At 45.4% G+C, this 16,175-nt stretch overlaps 1 protein-coding gene across 3 annotated transcripts in view; it reads right to left on the minus strand.

The window, feature by feature from the left end:
• The window catches only part of MUC16 (mucin 16, cell surface associated), a 235,763-nt gene that overhangs the window by 66,516 nt on the left and 153,072 nt on the right, over nt 1–16,175 (minus strand). For all 3 annotated transcript variants that reach the window (XM_054672882.2, XM_054672883.2, XM_024351317.3), the window contains 24 exons: nt 16,013–16,078; nt 14,985–15,109; nt 14,384–14,451; nt 13,618–13,790; nt 13,253–13,288; nt 12,926–12,991; nt 9,853–9,983; nt 9,567–9,634; nt 8,787–8,959; nt 8,402–8,437; nt 8,078–8,143; nt 7,240–7,364; nt 6,936–7,003; nt 6,149–6,321; nt 5,783–5,818; nt 5,462–5,524; nt 4,416–4,540; nt 4,113–4,180; nt 3,327–3,499; nt 2,963–2,998; nt 2,639–2,704; nt 1,618–1,742; nt 1,298–1,365; nt 167–339 (listed from right to left, as the gene is read on the minus strand). In XM_054672882.2, coding sequence (XP_054528857.1) covers nt 167–339; nt 1,298–1,365; nt 1,618–1,742; nt 2,639–2,704; nt 2,963–2,998; nt 3,327–3,499; nt 4,113–4,180; nt 4,416–4,540; nt 5,462–5,524; nt 5,783–5,818; nt 6,149–6,321; nt 6,936–7,003; nt 7,240–7,364; nt 8,078–8,143; nt 8,402–8,437; nt 8,787–8,959; nt 9,567–9,634; nt 9,853–9,983; nt 12,926–12,991; nt 13,253–13,288; nt 13,618–13,790; nt 14,384–14,451; nt 14,985–15,109; nt 16,013–16,078 — 2,307 coding nt within the window. The remainder of the gene's footprint in view (nt 1–166; nt 340–1,297; nt 1,366–1,617; nt 1,743–2,638; nt 2,705–2,962; nt 2,999–3,326; nt 3,500–4,112; nt 4,181–4,415; nt 4,541–5,461; nt 5,525–5,782; nt 5,819–6,148; nt 6,322–6,935; nt 7,004–7,239; nt 7,365–8,077; nt 8,144–8,401; nt 8,438–8,786; nt 8,960–9,566; nt 9,635–9,852; nt 9,984–12,925; nt 12,992–13,252; nt 13,289–13,617; nt 13,791–14,383; nt 14,452–14,984; nt 15,110–16,012; nt 16,079–16,175) is intronic.

Here is a 16,175-nt window from a genome sequence, read left to right on the forward strand (position 1 = left end):
ATGCAGTTCACGATGACGAAGAAAACATGAAGTTCAGAACTTAGTCATCCCATGTAGAGCACATAACAGAATTTTCAACGGCCAGGCAGACAGTGTGCCCCCAAGCCAGAGATTAGAGTCTGCCCAGCAGGGAGGAAGAGACTCCAACCACATCACATCTGTTCACCATTGACATAGAGACTGTTCCTGTCCAGGGTGTAGGGGCCCAGCTCTTTGATGCCATGGGTCAGCTTGCTCAGCTCCCAGTACAGCTGCTCTCTGTTGAGTCCAGGGCTTTTGGGGTCAAGACGGTGGGTGCAGATGGCATCCATTCCAGTGGCTGCCCCATTCTTCTCAGGCCTGGGGAAGATAGGTGGGAGGAATGCAATCAAAAGATTAACTAGGAAGGGTTTTGAGATTGCTGAGGGAAGGACTGCAAGGAACCAGAGGAAATGAGAAATCTGGGAAAGAGGTGAGAAATCACACTTAGATTCTCTGAATGCACCGACTACTGGCTTGCTTTGAACTGCAAGCAGGGTAATGAATACAAGAATTTTTATGAAAGTGCAAAGTGGCTTGGCACAGTGCCTCATGTCTGTAATCCCAGCACTTTTGGAGGCCAAGGCGGGCAGATCACTTGAGGTCAGGAGTTCAAGACTAGCCTGGTCAACATGGTGAAACCCCGTCTCTACAAAAAATACAAAAATTTGCTGGGTATAGTGGCGGGTGCCTGTAATCCCAGCTACTTGGGAGGCTGAGGCAGGAGAATCACTTGAACATGGAAGGCGGAGGTTGCAGTGAGCTGAGACCAGCCTGGTGTGCAGTAAGACTATGTTTCAACAATGAAATAATAAAATAAAATAAAATAAAATAAAATAAAATAAAATAAAATAAAATTAAATTAAAAAGTGCAAGTTAAAACCTGCATTCTCATGGCATGGGGACAGAGACACCAGACGTGGGACCAATGAAGAGCTGGAAATGGGGATGAAAGCCTGTGGATGAGGCACGATCATCTTGAGAGAAATCCTGGGGACAGAATTTAAGACCTAAAGGAAAGGGAGGTGCAGGGACAGGAGGGAATTCAGAGGGATGATCAGGGTAGAGGCTCAATCCTGATGATGGGCCATTCAGATTCTCCCTGTTGAGGTGGGGTTTGGGGGTGTTACTATCAGAAAACACATTGATCATGAAGCCAGTGACTCCTGAATTCCACCTTTGGTGAGGATATCCCTAGGAAGTGCAGCAAGGAAGCAGTGCAAAGTCGATTGGAGTGAGAACAAGTGGGGCAGCCAGGCTTGATCTTCTAAGGTCTCACCTGAGCAAGGTCAGTCTGCAGCCAGAGTACAGAAGGCCGACACTGGTATTCTTGAACATGGGACCAAGCTGTGGAGGAGGGAGAAGGAGATGAGTAGGAGGGCTAAGTTGCGTGTGTGGGTGTGTAGGGCAGAAGTCAGGTGGGCAGAACAGGCATCAGTGAGTGGGGCTGGTTTCAATGGGCATGGCTTGCATCTCTTGGGGCAAGGGTGAGGTGGGTATGATCTTCTTCCATCACCTGGCATGGATGATAGTAGTAGTAGTCAGTAGGAGGTACTGACTCTCTGGGGTGGGGCAGAGTGAGGAGGGTGGAGCACTAACCAGACCCTGCAGGACCCGCTCCGTGGTGTTGAACTTCCTGGAGCCTGGGTGATGCATGTCCTCCTCGTACTGCAGGTTGGTGATGGTGAAGTTGAGGGTGAATGGCACCAGGAGAGGGCCAGCAGCTGTAGTGGAGGTGGGAAACAAACACTATGTCCAAAGTAGAGAAAATAGGAGTTTGCAATAGACTTATCTTTAAATATATGCAGAATTTAAATTGAGTGACAAAATATTTACCATGCTTCCCTTGCCTACAACAATACAATTTATTTTTACAAAAATATATTATATAATAGTATTTAGTTGCTAAGCACTGCTCCTGGTGCATATTCAGAGCTCAATATTGTCTGATATTATGTACTATCTTTATTGCCATCATCATCCTTGCTATCATTGTCACCATCACCATCATTATTATGACCATCACTGCCATAGTAATCCCCATCACGACCACCACGAACATTATCATCACCACACTCAACACATCATCATTATCATCATAACCCCACAACCATCACTGGCATTATCCTCATCACCATCATTGTCATTGTCATCAACATAACCACGACCAACATCAATATCATCAGTACCATGGTCACCATCATAAACGGCATCACCACAGTTATCATCATCATCACACTTAACACATCATCATTGTCATCATAATCTTCACGACCATCACAGACAACATCCTCAAGTCCATCACCATCATCATCAGTAATATCACCACCACCATCATCAACATCATCCCACTCAACATGTCATTATTACTATCATAACCACCACCACTATCATCATCACATGAACACAAGCTCACTGAGGGCAGAGATGTTTTTATTGGTTTTATTTTCCTTGCTGTATCCCTAGGGTCTGGTACACTGTAGGTGGCCAATACATTTTTTTGGTTCACTCAGTATCACTAGATTTACTATGATTTTCCATCTTCATTTGAGTGAAAATGGCACAGATGTTCATATTCATCAGGCATGATCTAATAGACATGTCATTGACTGGTACTTACATGTAGGGCTGGGGAGGGAGGATGGAGTCCCTGAGGTCCCAAGGTCCACTGTGGAGGTCCCAGGAGCTGAAAAAAGTCCTCATCAGTGAAAGCAGAAAGCACTCTCATGGCAGAAATGGAAAGAGGGTAGACTATTATAAGGTCTGCTGCATGTGGGCTTGAGCTAGGACTGTCTTTGGAGCTGGGGCAGAGGGGAGCTTGAGTAACTTCTGCCTTCCTAGCTCCTTTGCTCAAGAGGAGGTCTTACGGGCTTAAGAGGAGGGGCCAGGTCCTGCTCCACTTAATGTGGGATCAGGGGCATGTGGACATGAGTTGAATACTCACTGCTGGTGGTGGGCGCAGAGGTCTGATGGGTGAAACCTGCATAGAGAAGGAGGGAGGAGACTGGGTAAGGGTTAAGGAGATGTGGGAGATGCAATAGGGTTCAGGGTTACCCTAGTGCAATTAAATGAGTTTCATGGGACAGGGGTCATTAAGATTTCCTATCAGCATTCTCCCAAAAGGGAAGAGTGCCCTGAGGGAATGCAGTTCATGATGACGAAGAAAGAATGAAGTCCAGAACTTAGTCACCCCATGTAGAGCACGTGACAAAGTTTTCAATGGCCAGGCAGGGAGTGTGCCCCCAAGCCAGAGATTAGAGGTTGCACAGCAAGGAAGAAGAGATTCCTACCATATTACAGCTCCTCACCACTGACATAGAGACTGTTTCTGTCCAGGGTGTAGGGACCCAGCTCTTTGATGCCATTGGTCAGCTGGTTCAGCTCCCAGTATAGCTGCTCCCTGTCCACTCCAGGGCTTTTGGGGTCAAGACGGTGGGTGCAGATGGCATCCACTCCAGTGGCTGCTCCATCCTTCTCGGACCTGAGGAAGGTAGGAGGGGGAATGACAATGAAAAGATTGCCTAGGACTTGTCTTGAGATTGCTGAGGGAAACATATCAAGGAACCAGAGGAAATGAGAAATCTGGGAAAGAGGTGAGAATCTGCACTTAGATTATCTGAGTACATAGACCACTATCTTGGTTGGGACTGCAAGCAGAGTCATGGATATAATAATTTTTATAAAAGTGCAAGGTGAAACCTGCATTCTCATGGCATGGGAACAGGAGAACCCAGACTTCAGACTAGTGAAGAGCTTGAAAGGGGGATGGATGTATGTGGATGAGGTATGATTGTCTTAAGAGCAGTCCTGGGGACAGAATTTAACACTAAATGAAAGGGAGGGGCAGGCAAAGGAGGGAATTCAGAGGAGTGATCAGGGTAGTGCCTCAATCCTGATGATGGATCATGAAAATTCTGCCTGTGGAGGTGGGGAATGGCGGTGTTACTATCAGGAAACAACTGGTTCTCAAGCCAGTGACTCCTGAATTCCCTTTTTGGTGACGATATCCCTAGGAAGTACAGCAAGGAGACAGTGCAAAGTCTTTTGGAGTGAGAACAATTGTGGCAGCCAGGCTGGCTCTTCTAAAGTCTCACCTGAGCAAGGTCAGTCTGCAGCCAGAGTACAGAGGGCCGACACTGGTGTTCTTGAACATGGGACCAAGCTGTGGAGGAGGGAGAGAGAGGTGAGTAGGAGGGCTAAGGTGTCTGTGTGTTAGGGGCAGATGTGAGGTGGGAGGAGTAGGCACCAATGAGCAGGGCTGGTCTCTGTGGGCGGGGCTTGCATCTCTCAGGGGCATGGGTGAGGTTGGTGTTATCTTCTTTCATCACCTTGGCATCTATGATGTAGAAGGGACTGGATATCTGGGGCTGGCAGAGTAAGGAGGGCAGGGCACTTACCAGACTCTGCAGGACCCTCTCTGTGGTGTTGAACTTCCTGGAGCCAGGGCGAGGCATGTCCTCCTCGTACTTCAGGTTGGTGATGGTGAAGTTGAGGGTGAACAGCACCAGGAGAGGGCCAGCAGCTGTAGTGGGAATTGAAAATAAACACTATGTTCAAAGTAGAGAAAATAGGGGTTTGGAATAGACTTATCTTTAAACATATACAAAATTTAAATTGAGAGAAAAATATGTACATCTCCCTTGCCTATAATAATACAATTTATTTTTATAAAAATATATTATATAATAGTAGTTAGATGCTGAGCATAGCTACTTGTACATATTCAGTGCTCAATATTGTCTGATGTTATCTGTTATCTTTATTATGGCCATAATCATTGTTGCTATCATTGTCACCATCACCATCATTATTATCATCATCACCATGAGAATCCCCATCATGATCACCCAAACATAATTATCACCACACTCAACACATCATCATTATCATAATAACCACATGACCATCACTGGCATCATCCTCATCACCATCATTGTTATTGTCATCAACGTCACCACTACCATCATCAACATCATCAGTACCATGGTCACCATCATAAACAGCACCAACACCACCATCATCATCATCATCATCACACTCAACACATCATTACCATCATAACCTTCACAACCATCACTGACAACATCCTCATGTCCGTCATCATCATTATCAGTAACATCACCACCACCATCATCAACAGCAACACCATAATCATAAATTATCATCACACTCAATATGTCATTATTACTATTACCACCACCACCACCACCATCATATCATCACATGAACACAAGCTCACTGAGGGCAGAGATGTTTTTATTGGTTCTATTTTCCTTGCTATATCCCTAGGGTCTGGTACACTGTAGGTGGCCAATACATTTTTTTGGTTCACTCAGTATCACTAGATTTATTATGATTTTCCATTTTCATTTGACTGAAAATGGCACAGATGTTTGCATTCATCAGGCATGATCTAATACAGATACCATTGGCTGGTACTTACTTGTGGGGCTGGGGAGGGAGGATGGAGTCCCTGACCCAAGGTCCACTGTGGAGGTCCCAGGAGCTGAAAAAAGTCCTCATCAGTGAAAGCAGAAAGCACTCTCATGGCAGAAATGGCAAGAAGATAGACTATTATGAGGTCTGCTGCATGTGGGCTTGAGCTGGGTCTGTCTTTGGAGCTGGGGCAGAGGGCAGCTTGAGTAACTTCTGCCTTCCCAGCTCATTTGCTCAAGAGGAGGACTTATGGGTTAAAGAGGAGGGGCCAGCTCCTGCTCCACTTGATATAGGATCAGGGGCATCTGGACATGAGTTGAATACTCACTGCTGTTGGTGGGCACAGGGGTCCAATGGGTGAAACCTGCATAGAGAAGGAGGGAGGAGACTGGGTAAGGGTTAAGAAGATGTGGTGGACGCAATAGAGTTCAGGACTACCCTGGTGCAATTAAATGAGTTTCATGGGACAGGGGTCATTAAAGATTTCCTATCAGCATCCTCACAACAGGGAAGAGTGCCTAGAGGGAATGCCTCTCATGATAACGAAGAAACCATGAAGTCCAGAGCTTAGTCATCCCATGTAGAGCACGTGACAGAATTTTCAATGGCCAGGCAGGGAGTGTGCCCCCCAAGCCAGAGATTAGAGGTTGCACAGCCAGGAGGAAGAGACTCCTACCATATCACAGCTGCTCACCATTGACATAGAGACTGTTCCTGTCCAGGGTGTAGGGGCCCAGCTCTTTGATGTCATTGGTCAGCTGGCTCAGCTCCCAGTATAGCTGCTCCCTGTCCACTCCAGGGCTTTTGGGGTCAAGACGGTGGGTGCAGATGGCATCCACTCCAGTGGCTGCTCCATCCTTCTCAGACCTGAGGAAGGTAGGAGGAGAAATGACAATGAAAAGATTGCCTAGGACTTGTCTTGAGATTGCTGAGGGAAACATATCAAGGAACCAGAGGAAATGAGAAACCTAGCAAAGAGGTGAGAAGCCACACTTAGATTATCTGAGTACACAGACCACTATCTTGGTTGGGACTGCAAGCAGCGTCATGGATATAATAATTTTAATAAAAGTGCAAGGTGAAACCTGCATTCTCATGGCATGGGAACAGGAGAACCCAGACTTTAGACTAGTGATGAGCTTGAAAGGCTGATGAATGTATGTGGATGAGGCATGGTTATCTTGAGAGAAATCCTGGGGACAGAATTTAACACCTAAATGAAAGGGAGGGGCAGGGAAAGGAGGGAATTCAGATGGGTGATCAGGGTAGTGTCTCAATCCTGATGATGAACCATGAAGATTTTGCATGTTGAGGTGGGGCATGGGGGTGTTACTATCAGGAAACAACTGGTTCTCAGGCCTATAACTCCTGAATTCCCCTTTTGGTGAAGATATACCTAGGAAGTGCAGCAAGGAAGCAGTGCAAAGTCTTTTAGAGTGGGAACAAGTTGGGCACCCAGGCTGGCTCTTCTAAAGTCTCACCTGAGCGAGGTCAGTCTGCAGCCAGAGTACAGAAGGCCAACACTGGTGTTCTTGAACATAGGACCAAGCTGTAGAGGAGGGAGAGGGAGGTGAGTAGTGGGGCTAAGGTGTGTGTGGGTAGGGGCAGATGTGAGGTGGGTGGAGCAGGCACCAATAAGCAGGACTGGTCTCTGTGGGTGGGGCTTGCATCTCTTGGGGGGAAGGGGGAAAGTTGTTGCTATCTTCTTTCATCACCCTGGCATGGATGATGTAGAAGGGACTGGATATCTGGGGCTGGGCAGAGTGAGGAGGGAAGGGCACTAACCAGACTCTGCAGGACCCTCTCTGTGGTGTTGAACTTCCTGGAGCCAGGGCGATGCATGTCCTCCTCATACTTCAGGTTGGTGATGGTGAAGTTGAGGGTGAACGGCACCAGGAGAGGGCCAGTAGCTGTAGTGGGAATTGAAAATAAACACTATGCTCAAAGTCAAGAAATAGAGGTTTAGAATAGACTTATCTTTAAACGTGTGCAAAATTTAAATTGAGAGACAAGATATTTACCATATCTCCCTTGCCTATAATAATACAATTTATTTTTATGAAAGTATGTTATATAATAGTAGTTAGATGCTGAGCATAGCTAATCATGCATATTCAATGCTCAATATTGTCTGATGTTATCTGTTATATTTATGATGGCTGGCCATCATGATTGGTGCTATCATTTTCACCATCATAAACAGCACCATCATCATCATCATCACACTCCACACACCATCATTACCATCATAACCTTCACAACCATCACTGACAACATCCTTATGTCCATCATCATCATTGCCAGTAACATCACCACCATCATCATCAACAGCATCACCATCATCATCAATCATCATCACACTCAACATGTCATTATTACTATCATAACCACCACCACCATCATCACATGAACACAAGCTCACTGAGGGCAGAGGTGCTTTTATTAGTTTTCTTTTCCTTGTATCTCTAAGGTCTGGTACGCTGCAAGTGGCCAATAAATTTTTTTGGTTCACTCAGTATCACTAGATTTACTATGATTTTCTATTTTCATTTGAGTGAAAATGGCACAGATGTTCACACTCATCAGGCATAATCTAAGGGAGATGCCATTGACTAGTACTTACTTGTGGGGCTTGGGAGGGAGAATGGAGTCCCTGAGGTTCCAAGGTCCACTGTGGAGGTCCCAGGAGCTGAGAAAAAGTGCTCATCAGTGAAAGCAGAAAATAATCTCATGGTAGAAATGGCAAGAAGGTAGACTATTATGAGGTCTGCTGCATATGGCCATGAGCTGGGCTGTCTTTGGAGCTAGGGTGGAAGGGAGCTTCAATAACTTCTGCCTTCCCAGCTCCTTTGCTCAAGAGGGGGACTTATGGGTTTAAGAGGAGGGGCCAGCTCCTGCTCCACTTAATGTAGGATCAGGGGCATGTGGACATGAGTTGAATACTCACTGCTGGTGGTGGGCACAGAGGTCCGATGGGTGAAACCTGCATAGAGAAGGAGGGAGGAGACTTGGTAAGCGTTAAGGAGATATGAGGGACACAATAAGGGTCATGGCAATCCCAATGCAATTAAATGAGTTTCATGGGACAATGAGTTTCATGGGACTGGGGCCATTAAAGAGTTCCTATCAGTATCCTCACAACAGGGAAGAGTGCCCTGAGGGAACACAGTTCACGACAATGAAGAAACTGTGAAGTCCAGAACTTAGTCATCCCATCTACACCACATGACAGAATATTCAGTGGCCAGGCAGGGAGTGTGACTTCAAGCCAGAGATTAGATTCTTCCCAGACTCTAGAAGGAAAAGACTCCAACCACATCACGGCTGCTCACCATTGACATAGAGACTGTTACTGTCCAGGGTGTAGGGGCCCAGCTCTTTGATGCCATTGGTCAGTTGGCTCAGTTCCCAGTACAGCCGCTCTCTGTTGAGTCGAGGGCTTTTGGGGTCAAGATGATGGGTGCAGATGGCATCCACTCCAGTGGCTGCTCCATCCTTCTCGGACCTGGGGAAGGTAGGTGGGGAGAATGACTATGAAAAGATTACCTAGGTTGTGTCTTGAGACTGCTGATGGAAAGACAGTAAGGAACCAGAGGAAATGAGAAACCTGGGAAAGAGGTGAGAAGCTACACTTAGATTCTCTGAGGGCATGGACCACTGGCTTGCTTGGGACTGTGCACAGAGTCACAGATACAACCATGCTTATAAAAGTGCAAGGTGAAACCTGCATTCTCATAGCATGGGGACAGGAGAGCCCAGACTTGAGACCAGTGAAGAGCTGGAAACAGGGATGAAGGCACTTGGATGAGGCATGATTGTCTTGAGAGAAATTCTGGGGACAGAATTTAACACCTAAATGAAAGGGAGGGGCAGGGAATTCAGAGGGATGATCAGGATAGAGGCTCAATCCTGATGATGGACCATGCAGATTCTCCCTGTTGAGGTAAGGTGTGGGGGTGTTAGTATCAGGAAACACATTGGTCCAGAAGCCAGTGACTCCTGAATTCCCCTTTTGGTGAGGATATCCCTAGGAGGTGCAGCAAGGAAGCAGTGCAAAATCTATTGGAGTGGGAACAACTGGGGCAGCCAGGCTGGATCTTCTAAGGTCTCACCTGAGAGAGGTCAGTCTGCAGCCAGAGTACAGAGGGCCAACACTGGTGTTCTTGAATATGGGACCAAGCTGTGGAGGAGCGAGAGGAAAGTGAGTAGGAGGGCTAAGGTGCATGTGTGTGGGGCAGAAGTCAGGTGGGTGGAGCAGGCACCAGTGGGCATGGCTGGCCTCAGTGAGCAGGGCTTGCATCTTTTGTGGGCAAGGGTGAGATGGATACAATCTTCTTCCATAGTCCTGGCATAGATGTATCTGGGATGGGGCAGGAGTAAAGTGGGTGGGGCTCTCACCAGACCCTGCAGGAACCTCTCTGTGGTGTTGAACTGCCTGGAGCCAGGGTGACCCATGTCCTCCCCATACTGCAGGTTGGTGATGGTGAAGTTGAGGGTGAATGGTACCAGGAGAGGACCAGCAGCCATAACTGGAATGGGAATAAACACTATGTTCAAAGCAGAGAAAATAGGAGTTTGCAATAGACTTATCTTTCAATATATGCAGAATTTAAATTGAGTGACAAAATATTTTCCATGCCTCCCTTGCCTATAATAATGTAATTTATTTTTATAAAAGTATATTATATAATAGTAGGTGCTTAGCATAGCTGTTGGTGAATATTTATTGCTCAATACTGTCTGACATTTTCTGTTAACTTTATTATCATCATCATCACCATCACCATCATCGTCACCATCACCATCATTATCATCATCACCACCATGATAATCCCCATTATGACCACCACAAACATCATCACTCTCAACACATCATCATTACCATCATAACCCCACCACCATCACCTGAATCATCCTTATCACCATCCTCATCATTGTTATCAACATCACCACCACCATCAACATCAACACTATCATTATCATGATCATTATAAACAGCAACACTACCACCATCATCATCACCATCATACTCAATACGACATCATTACCATCACAATCTCCACCACCATCACCTGCATCATCCTCATTACCATCATCATTGTCATCAACATCACCACCACCATCATCAAGATCACCACTATCATCATTATAAACAGCAACACTATCACTATCATCATCACACTCAATACATCATAATTACCATCATAACCTCCTCTACCATCACCAGCATCATCCTCAACACCATCACCATCATCATCAACATCACTACTGCCATCATCAACAGTATGACCATCATCATCATCATCATCATAAACAATGTCACCACCACAATCATCATCATCCCACTCAACACATCATCATTACCATTGTAACTACCACCACCATCATCATCATCACAAGAATACAAGCTCACTGAGGGCATAGATTTTTTTAAAATTGATTTTCTTTTTCTTACTGTATTCCTGGGGTCTGGTACACAGTAGGTGGCCAAAACAAATTTGTCACAAGCATTCTTATACACCAATAACAGACAAACACAGAGCCAAATCATAAGTGAACTCCCATTCATAATTGCTTCAAAGAGAATAAAATACCTAGGAATGCAACTTACAAGGGACGTGAAGGACCTCTTCAAGGAGAACTACAAACCACTGCTCAATGAAATAAAAGAGGATACAAACAAATGGAAGAACATTCCATGCTCATGGGTAGGAAGAATCAATATCGGGAAAATGGTCATACTGACCAGGGTAATTTATAGATTCATTGCCATCCCCATCAAGCTACCGATGACTTTCTTCACAAAATTGGAAAAAACTACGTTAAAGTTCATACGGAACCAAAAAAGAGCCCGCATCACCAAGTCAATCCTAAGCCAAAAGAACAAAGCTGGAGGCATCATGCTACCTGACTTCAAACTATACCAAAAGGCTACAGCAACCAAAACAGCATGGTACTGGTACCAAAACAGAGATATAGATCAGTGTAACAGAACAGAGCCCTCAGAAATAATGCCACATATCTACAACTATCTGATCTTTGACAAACCTGAGAAAAACAAGCAATGGGGAAAGGATTCCCTATTTAATAAATGGTGCTGGGAAAACTGGCTAGCCATATGTAGAAAGCTGAAACTGGATCCCTTCCTTACACCTTATACAAAAATTAATTCAAGATGGATTAAAGACTTAAACGTTAGACCTAAAACCATAAAAACGCTAGAAGAAAACCTAGGCATTACCATTCAGGACATAGGCATGAGCAAGGACTTCATGTCTAAAACACCAAAAGCAATGGCAACAAAAGCCAAAATTGACAAATGGGATCTAATTAAACTAAAGAGCTTCTGCACAGCAAAAGAAACTACCGTCGGAGTGAACAGGCAACCTATAAAATGGGAGAAAATTTTCACAACCTACTCATCTGACAAAGGGCTAATATCCAGAATCTACAGTGAACTCAAACACATTTACAAGAAAAAAGCAAACAACCCCATCAAAAAGTGGGTGAAGAACATGAACAGACACTTCTCAAAAGAAGACATTTATGCAGCCAAAAAACACATGAAAAAATGCTCACCATCACTGGCTATCAGAGAAATGCAAATCAAATCCACAACGAGATACTATCTCACACCAGTTAGAATGGCAATCATTAAAAAGTCAGGAAACAACAGGTGCTGGAGAGGATGTGGAGAAATAGGAACACTTTTACACTGTTGGTGGGACTGTAAACTAGTTCAACCATTGTGGAAGTCAGTGTGGCGATTCCTCAGGGATCTACAACTAGAAATACCATTTGACCCAGCCATCCCATTACTGGGTATATACCCAAAGGATTATAAATCATGCTGCTATAAAGACACATGCACACGTATGTTTATTGCGGCACTATTCACAATAGCAAAGACTTGGAACCAACCCAAATGTCCAACGATAGACTGGATTAAGAAAATGTGGCACATACACACCATGGAATACTATGCAGCCATAACAATGATGAGTTCATGTCTCTGTAGGGACATGGATGAAATTGGAAATCATCCTCAGTAAACTATCGCAAGGACAAAAAACCAAACACTGCATGTTCTCACTCATAGGTGGGAATTGAACAATGAGAACACATGGACACAGGAAGGGGAACATCACACTCTGGGGACTGTTGCAGGGTGGGGGACGGGGGAGGGATAGCATTAGGAGATATACCTAATGCTAAATGATGAGTTAATGGGTGCAGCACACCAGCATGGCACATGTATACATGTGTAACTAAACTGCACATTGTGCACATGTACCCTAAAACTTAAAGTTTAATAAAAAAAAAGTGAAAAGGATGAGAAAAAACAAACAAATTTGTCCACTCAGTATCACTAGATTTACTATGATTTTCCATCTTTATTTGAGTGAAAATGACAGAGATGTTTACACTAATCAGCTATGCTCTCATAGAGATGTCATTGACTGATACTTACTTGTGGGGCTGGAGAGGGAGGATGGAGTCCCTGAGGTTCCAAGATCCACTGTGGAGGTCCGAGGAGCTGAGGAAAAGTTCTCATCAGTGAAAGCAGAAAGCACTCTCTTGGCAGAAATGGCAAGAGGGGAGACTATTTATGGGGTTTGTTGCATGTGTAGCTTGAGCTGGGTCGGTCTCTTGAGCTGGGCAGAGGGGCACTTAAATAACTTCTGCCCTCCTAAATCCTTTGCTTATGAAGAGGACTTAATGGGTTTATGAGGAGGGGCCAGCTCCTGCTCCTCTTGGTGTAGGAACCGAGGCATGTGGATATGAGTTGAATACTCACTGCTGGTGGTGGACACAGAGCTCTGATGAGTGAAACCTGCATAGAGAAGGAGGGAGGAGAGTGGGTAAGAGACAAGGAGAGGTGGGGGACCAAATGTAGGTCAATGCTACCCTGGTGCAATGAACTGAGTTTCATGGTACAGGGACCATTGAAGATTTCCTATCAGCATCCTCACATCAGGAAAGAATGCCCTGAGGGAACACAGTCCATGATGGTAAGGAAACCATGAAGTCCAGACCTTAGTCATCCCATGTAGAGCACATGACAGAATTTTCAAAGGCCAGGCAGGGAGTGTGACCTCTAGTTAGAGATTAGAGGCTGCCCAGCAAGGGGGAAGAGATTTCAACCACATCACAGCCACTCACCATTGACATAGAGACTGTTCCTGTCCAGGATGTAGGGGCCCAGCTCTTCAATGCCATTGGTCAGCTTGCTTAGCTCCCAGTACAGCTGCTCCCTGTTGAGTCCAGGGCTTTTGGGGTCAAGGCGGTGGGTGCAGATGGCATCCACTCCAGTGGCTGCCCCATCTTTCTCGAGCCTGGGGAGGGTCAGTGGGAAAAATGACAATGAAAAGATTATCTCGGAAGGGTCTTGCGATTGCTGAGGGAAGGACAGCAAGGACCAGAGAAATGAGAAACCTGGGAAAGAGGTGAGAAGCCACATCGACTCTTAGTGCATGGACTATTGGCTTGCTGAGGACTGTGAGCAGAGTAACGGATACAATGACAAGATGAAACTGACATTTTCATGGACGAGACAGGGGAGCCGGACTTGAGCCCAGTGAAGAGCTCGAAATGAGGATGAAATCACGTGGATGAGGCATGATTGTCCTGAAAGAAATCCTGGGGACAGAATTTAACATGTAAAGGAAAGGGAGGCACAGGGAATGGAGGGAATTCAGAGGGATGATAAAGGGAGAGGCTCAATCCTGATGATGTGCCATGCAGAGTCTCTCTGTTGAGGTGGAGTGTAGGGGTGTTACTGTCAGGAAACACACTGATCCTGAAGCCTGTGACTCCTGAATTCCATCTTTGGTGAGGATATCCCTAGGAAGTGCAGCAAGGAAGCAGTGCAAAGTCTTTTGGAGTGAGTACAAGTGGGGCAGCCAGGCTGGAAATTCTAAGTTCTCACCTGAGCAAGGTCAATCTGCAGCCAGAGTACAGAGGGCCAACACTGGTGTTCTTGAACAAAGGCTTGAGCTGTGGAGGAGGGAGAGGGCGGTGAGTAGGAGGGCTAAGTTTTATGTAAGAGCCAGGCAGAAGTGAGGTGGGCAGGGCTGGCCTCGGTGGGGGAGGCTTGCATCTGTCTCTTTTTTTCTTTTTTTTGTGAGATGGAGTTTCGCTGTTTTGCCTAGGCTGGAGTAAAGTGGCATGATCTTGACTCACTGCAACCTCTGCCTCCTTGATTCAAGTGATTCTCTTGCCTCACCCTCCCAAGTAGCTGGGATTACAGGCATGCACCACCATGCTTGGCTAATTTTTGTATTTTAGTAGAGATGAGGTTTCACCATGTTGGCCAGGCTGGTCACAAACTCCTGACCTCAGGTGATCCACCCGCCTTGGCCTCCCAAAGTGCTGGTATTACAGGCATGAGCCACTGCTCCCGGCTGAGGCTTGCATCTCTTGGGGCAAGAGTGAGTTGGGTGTGATATTCTTCCATTGCCCTGGCATGGATGATGTAAGAAGGACTGGGTATCATGAGCAGGGCAGAGTGTGGAGGGCAGGACACTAACCAGACCCTGCAGGACTCTCTCCGTGGTGTTGAACTTCCTGGAGCCAGTGCGACGCATGTCCTCCTCGTACTGCAGGTTGGTGATGGTGAAGTTGAGGGTGAACGGCATCAGGAGAGGGCCAGCAGCTGTAGTGTGAGTGTGAAATAAACATTATGTTCAAAGTAGAGAGAATAGCACTTTGTAATAACCATACGCAGCAATTAAATTGAGTGACATAATAAATATTTTCCACGCCTTTCTTATCTATGATACAATTCATTTTCTAAAGTAGATTATATAATAGTAGTTAGATACTGAGCATAGCTCTTGTTACATATTTAGTGCTCAATATTGTAAGGTGATATCTGTTATCTTTATTATCACCATCACCATCATCACTATCATTGTCATCATTATTATTATCATTATTGTCATCACAAGTACCACCAGCACCACCATGACAATCCCCATCATGAACCACAAACATCATCATCACCATCATCACATTCAACATATCATTAACATCATAACCCCACCACCATCACCGACATCATCCTCATCACCATCATTGTCATTGTCATCGATATCACCATTACCATCATCAATGTCACTAGCATAATAATAATAATCATCATCATCAACACCACCACCATCATCGTCACACTCAACATATCATTATTACCATAATAACCCCCACCACCATCACCAGCATCATTTTCTTCAACATCATCATCATCATCATCATTGTCATCAACATCACTATCACCATCATCAACAGTATCACCAGCATCACCATCATCATCATCGTCATCAACAGCACCACCACCATCATCATCATCATGACAAGAATACAAGCTCACTAAGAGCAGAAATTTTGTGTTGGTTTTGTTTTCCCTCCTGTATCTCTAGGATCTGGTACACACGAGGTGGCTAACAAATTTCGTTGGTCCACTCACTATCAGTAGATTTGCTATGATTTTCCATCTTCATCTAAGTAAAAATGACAGAGATAGCATGCTCTAATAGAGATGCCATTGACTGGTACTTACTCGTGGGGCTGGGGCTGGAGGATGGAGTCCCTGAGGTTCCCACATCCACTGTGGAGGTCCCAGGAGCTGAGGAGAAGTCCTCATTAGTGAGAGCAGAAAGCATTACCATGGCAGAAATGCCAAGAGGTGACACTTTTATAGGGTTTGCTGCATGTGGGCTTGA

This window comes from Pan troglodytes, chromosome 20 (genome assembly GCF_028858775.2).
Source record: "Pan troglodytes isolate AG18354 chromosome 20, NHGRI_mPanTro3-v2.0_pri, whole genome shotgun sequence".
NCBI classification, from domain to species: domain Eukaryota; kingdom Metazoa; phylum Chordata; class Mammalia; order Primates; family Hominidae; genus Pan; species Pan troglodytes.